The sequence below is a fragment of the Salmo trutta genome, chromosome 1 (assembly GCF_901001165.1).
Source record: "Salmo trutta chromosome 1, fSalTru1.1, whole genome shotgun sequence".
NCBI lineage: Eukaryota > Metazoa > Chordata > Actinopteri > Salmoniformes > Salmonidae > Salmo > Salmo trutta.
Genome location: NC_042957.1, coordinates 23,705,559 through 23,711,755, shown reverse-complemented (window position 1 = coordinate 23,711,755; position 6,197 = coordinate 23,705,559). Strand labels below are relative to the sequence as shown.

At 43.1% G+C, this 6,197-nt stretch overlaps 1 protein-coding gene across 1 annotated transcript; it reads left to right on the top strand.

Annotated features, from left to right (window-relative positions):
• Positions 1-667: 667 nt before the first annotated feature.
• Positions 668-5,976, top strand: LOC115191603 (POU domain, class 3, transcription factor 2-like). Its single transcript, XM_029749393.1, has one exon. The coding sequence runs from the start codon at positions 2,262-2,264 to the stop codon at positions 3,387-3,389; it is 1,128 nt and encodes a 375-aa protein (XP_029605253.1). The 5' UTR covers positions 668-2,261; the 3' UTR covers positions 3,390-5,976.
• The last annotated feature ends 221 nt before the right edge of the window (positions 5,977-6,197 follow it).

Genomic DNA, 6,197 nt, shown 5'->3' with positions numbered 1-6,197 from the left:
AAAGTTGCATTCCGTAAACTTTACACATGCAAATAGCCCTGTCAATGATATGTCTGTAATAGGCATATAAACGAGGGAATAAGATTCCTTAAGAATGTTTTTATCGTAGGCATATCAAGTTTCTTGCACCATCTTCTTGATTCCCCTCTGGTTCTTTTTCTTGGAGGTTGAAAACATTGAACAAAATAGGCCTAATAATATCTAACATCCCTCCAAAGAATTGGTTTTGGGTGGAAAGTAACTACTAAGCTATTTCACATTTTGAAGTCCCCCCTCACAAACAATGGTAGCCTATATTTCAATATTTGCTGTTTTTTTTATTTAACCTTTATTTAACTAGGCAAGTCAGTTAAGAACAAATTCTTATTTACAATGACGGCCTACCGGTAGGCCGTCATTGTACAGTAGGTTAACTTCCTTGTTCAGAATGACAGATTTTGACCTTGTCAGCTCTGGGATTCGATCCAGCAACCTTTTGGTTACTGGCCCAACGCTCTAACCACTAGGCTACCTGCCACCCCTGTTATTGATATAGATGGCACCTATAGCCAACAGATAGAGTTTATTGCAAGTGTCTCATAACATCGAACATTATTGTGCATCTCTCTCATGTTATGAATACAAACTATATGTATTATTAGTCCTACTATCCCAAAGCAAATCCATCCTGTGTTCTAGACCAGTGGTTCTCAAACTGTGGGGTGGCACGGGGTTCGTTTTTTTAATTTAAGGTACTCAGTCCGGCTTTTAACTTACTCTTGGAAGTTGTAATAGTAGAATGCACAGGGTGTAATTTAGAAATTGGGTAGTGCATCATCAGTTCCTCTTGTCATGTCAGTCATTACATATCTTAGAGAGACATTTAGAACTTGTCAGAAATGTCCAGATCAACTCGCCCATGTCTGCAAACGTTTTTTTATTTCTGTTTTTTAGCCCATATTGTTGTCATTTTTTTGTCACTGAAATATCACATGAATACACATTAGACATGGCAAAATGTATAGAATTGAAAGAAAATAAGCTTTAAACGAGATGTTCCCCCAATGCTGGAATTGGAGGCCCGAGTGAAAAGTTTGGGAACCCCTGTATAGACTACACTACCCCCGTTGTGTTCATGAAAACTATGGAGCACAGGTGTTTGCCTTTCATTCTTTGTAATTATTCGTTTTCATCTTATTGAACTAATAGGCTACTGTGTATGGGGTGTGCAGCCTATTGGTAGGCCTACTTTGAAATGTATTCCCACCACAAAACGCCCGCGTGCCAATGTGGGCGCATGAATTCCGAAGTTTACCAAACAGGCACGGAAGATAGGGACACCGTGGGCGAGCGAGGGGGTTAGAGAGGCTATTCATTCACCCCTCGCTCCTTGGCCCCGATGTGCCCTTTTCGCTTGCCTCCTTTTATTTGTCCCGTCGGCAGAGCGAGCCGCTCGAATGGGTCCTTTGGAATGGAACGAAAAGAAGAGGCGAATGCAGCTGTGACGTGGGCGTTGTTGTTCCATTCACTGCGCTCGCTATGGCAACGGGGCAGAGGCCAGGGGAAAATGCGCCCCTTCTCTTTGGACAGCGTCGGGAGGAGAGAGGCAGCTGGAGGGGCCGTGACAGTTAATATCCCACTGCTCTGAGCGCAAGCCACCATAAATATACACAAAACAATGGTTTTCTCCAAATGTAACCCTATAAAGACATTTTTTTTGTATTACTTTCAAGGTGAAAAGATTATAGCCTGGTGAATATGAATATATTTGAACAAAAAAAGAATAAACATTCGCACAAATGACATAGGCCTATGCCATGGCTCTAATGCATTTGTATGCATCGAGTTTGTGGATGTGTCTCATAAATAGATCAATACTATTCAGAATAAATTACCTCAATCGAATAAATGTTTATTGACTCGTTTTTTCCACTGAAATAGGCCTAAGAGGCTCTCCACTCTCTCAGTCAACACCAGCTTTTCACTCTGCTCTGTTAGTCTGCAGCGGGACTGCCAGTATTGTTGGGGAGAGTGATAGGGGCTTCTATAGAATCTCCCGTGACCAATGAGCGGGGTGCTGTCAGGGGTAACAACATCTGTCAACCGTTCTTGGCCAATAAAGAGCTGAGCGAGGCGGACCTCAGGTGTGCGCCTCTACGTCCCCTTGGCACCACGCCCGGGAGATCGAGAGCGAAACCTAGCTAGCTGCCCGGTGGCGGAAAATAGTAACTGTCAAAGGCAGCTCCTTTAACGACAGAGCTATCACTCCGGCTCCGAGAGTTATGGCGACCGCAGCGTCCAACCACTACAGTGTCCTAACTACCGCCAGCAGCGCGCCGCGGCAGCACTCGGAGTCCGGGAGCATGCAGCAGGCAGCGGTGTACAGGGACGCGCACACCCTGCTCCAGAACGACTACACGCTACCGGGCAGCGGTCATCCGCTTAGCCACGCTCACCAGTGGATCACGGCTCTGTCGCACGGGGACGGGGCTCCGTGGCCGTCGAGTCTCCTCGGAGAGCAGGACGTGAAGCCCATTCTGCAAAGCGACCGAGAGGAGCTGCAGAATTCCGCTAGTCTGCAGCAACAGCAGCAGCGACACCCTCACCTAGCGCACCAGGCACATCACGACGCCAGGGCATGGCGAACAAGCACGGCCTCCACGCACATTCCCGGTATGGCTACATCTGATGGCCAGAGCCTGGTGTACTCCCAGTCTGGGTTCGGCCTGGGAGGACCAGAGCAGATGCACCACCACTCCCTGCAGGAGGAAGACCACCACAGCCACAGCCCACATCTGAGCGAGCATGGAGGCGGGGTACAGTCGTCCCTCTCGCACCACCAGCACGGGGGACACCCGGAAAACTCGGACGAGGACACGCCGACCTCGGACGACCTGGAGCAGTTTGCCAAGCAGTTCAAGCAGCGGCGCATCAAACTGGGCTTTACCCAAGCTGACGTGGGGCTGGCGCTGGGGACCCTTTATGGAAATGTATTTTCTCAAACCACTATCTGCAGATTCGAGGCGCTTCAACTGAGCTTCAAAAACATGTGTAAACTCAAACCACTGCTTAACAAATGGCTGGAGGAGGCGGATTCCACCTCGGGGAGCCCCACCAGCCTGGATAAGATCGCGGCGCAGGGGAGGAAGAGGAAAAAGAGGACCTCCATCGAGGTGGGCATAAAGGGGGCTTTGGAGAGCCATTTTCTCAAAAGTCCCAAACCAGGCGGCGCGGAGATCACCTCCATAGCGGACAGCCTGCAGCTGGAGAAGGAGGTGGTGAGGGTTTGGTTTTGTAACAGGCGGCAGAAGGAGAAGAGGATGACGCCCATTGGAGGACAGTTACCGGGAACGGAGGACATGTATGGGGACACACCACCTCACCACGGCGCTCAAACCCCGGTACAATGACCTTAAACCCGTTATATCACATGGACCCCTAAAGGATATGAATGTCCCCCTGTGTTTCTCTGTGCCGGACCAGTTAGCATTGGACCGTAGCCAGCCCAGTGCTAATGTTGGGCCTATATGGAACACAGCGGGGATACCGAGTGTAAGAACTCGAGCACTACACCCCAGACACACAGAAATCGAGAGCTATGGGGAGTTTTCATGCAGTGGAGATGCGACACGCAATTTCTGGCTACATGGACCGTGGTTGGTGTGTGCTAACCAAAAAAGGTTCAATATCATTGACATCAAATCGATTTTATAGTCAAGGCGCCGATATGTCGTAATGTGTAAAAATAAAGACAGTATAGGCTGTGTGCACGAACCTACCTGCGGGAAACAGGCATAGAAGTCGCAGCCGACAGTCGGTAAATAAACGCCATCTTTCCCTAACAACAAAAGCAACAGGGTTTTAACACGGTCGAAGCTCAATACACCTGCTGCACCATTAAATAAAAGCCAATACTATCACCAGCATATTATTATTAGGCCTATTGTTATTATCATGGTAGGTATTATTATAAACATTATTAGTCATGTTTCTATGACAAAGGCAAAGCATAGGCCTATAGGCTATAGGCTAATGTTTATTTACATAGAACAGGGTCATAACGTATGCCTGCATGGACACATGGGGATATGGGATATAATGACATGTATTTTGAGATATATTGAATCAAGTACATTTCAATTCAACATGTCATGATTAGTTTCAGTTTTACTAACTATATTTGAATTGCAGTTTGTTAATTACCATACAATAGTAAACACAGCATATCCTGTACTGTAGAGAACATATTTACCAAGTCAGTTATAGTCTATAATGTGGTCAGATTGTATCCCAATAATAAAGAAATAAATATCCCTAAAATTAAAGTATCCATAATTTTTAATATATCATAAAATAGGCCTACATAATAATAATAATAATACAGTAATAATAATTGTCTTGTGTATACCTTGCGAGGCACACACCATGTATGAGGTCAAAATTAATTTAATTTTCTCTTGACACCTCATGTCGTGTCCATCATGTGTACATTTCTGCGCGCCTGTTTACAGTAGCCTATGTGTTGTGTTTGTATATTTATTTGTGTTTCCAAAATCCTGTGATCAGAAAGACCGAGAGACTGTAAGGACCATACCATATCACTGAAGCCTGCCCTCTGCCTTCGTTTCGTAAGAAGATAATAACGGAATATATCTGTACCAGCTCTGTCTTCAGTGGCTCCAATTAATCTAGACAATGATTAATTCACCAAGAAGAATTGTTCGTGGGATGTAACTTACATTTGTTTTTGTATCGCTTTGTATGTTTGTTTGTTGAATTTTCTCTTGTCAGACCAGTGCCAAAGCACAAACACGTACGTGCACGTGCTCTTGTGCCGCTCAACTCGTGATAAATATATGACAGCATGCAGGGTTGGGGTCAACTTTGGCAATTCCTGGAGTCAAAATTGGTTCATTATTTCAAGAATTTCGATTTAAAATTGAATGGAATCAGGAGGAGGCTGATTCCGAATTTGAAATGGAATGACAGGAAATATAATTAAATAAATGGGAAATTCTCCACACACTGACATAAATTAGATAATTTGTATAGCTAATATTTGTGAACCAAATTGGTTTGAATAGCATTACATATTTTCGTTATTTACCTCAAAGTATAGGCATAACATCAACTTATATTATGTAGACTAAGGCACTTCAGTGAGATAATGTGACAAATAGCTATCAATATCACTTATACTCACCTGGCCTAGTGGCACTGATATACAAAACAAGTATTTCACTCATCATTGCATGGAAAATGTAGCCTATAGGCTTAGCCTATTTATTGACACCTGACTCGTCTAACGCCTATGCGTATGAATTGTAAACCTAATTGAAAAGGCTGCCTAGGAAAATTCAAATTGAGTAGGCCTGCACATTCAATACATTTAAGAATAGCTGAAATTACATTTGTTTGAATTGTATTTCCTGTCATTAAAATGTAAATGTCAATTATTATTTTTCTTGACCATTCAAGTTCAAACTCAAAATGCTGTATTGGATTTGAGTTTATCTAAGCATTCTGAATTGACCCCAACCCTGTGACTGATCAAATGAATGGGGAAAAGAAATCAAGAATTGCACAATTTCTATATTATGTTTTTTTGTCATTAAAATGTATTTGTTTTTTTTATAATCCTTTTGTATTCTTCTCATATTATTTTAGCTTGACGACTGGATCACTACTGTCACGCACAACGCTGTACCAATAGTCTTGGCCACGCGAGCCTGCATTACAATTATGGATTTTATAAATCTGTCTAGGTTGCACAAAATGTCCTTGAGCGGTTTCCGATAACTGTATATTATCGCTGATTTGCACACATTGTCTTGTGAAAATAAATCGTGTCATTACAGAAGTAGCCAGTCAATAACATGTAGGCCTATACTAACAATAACATTGTTTTTTAGCGTCATTTCCGTCTCCACTATTTCAGTCACCGTTTTCCTAAGGTTGCACAGATGTAGGCCTACACATGAAACAATTGCGACAATTATAAAAACAATTCGCTTTTAGACGAAATATTGGTCTTTATGTAAAATAGATTATTAAAATATTTTAAAAAAATATCCAAATAGCTTACCTGAAATGTTATTAGATTTCAGAAAAACAATATGCTATTACATAATGTAGACAAAGGAACCAAACTTTTGTGACCAGGGCTCAACAGACGGTCGGATAGCCTACACATGCTAGAACGTAGACCCCTGTTATTC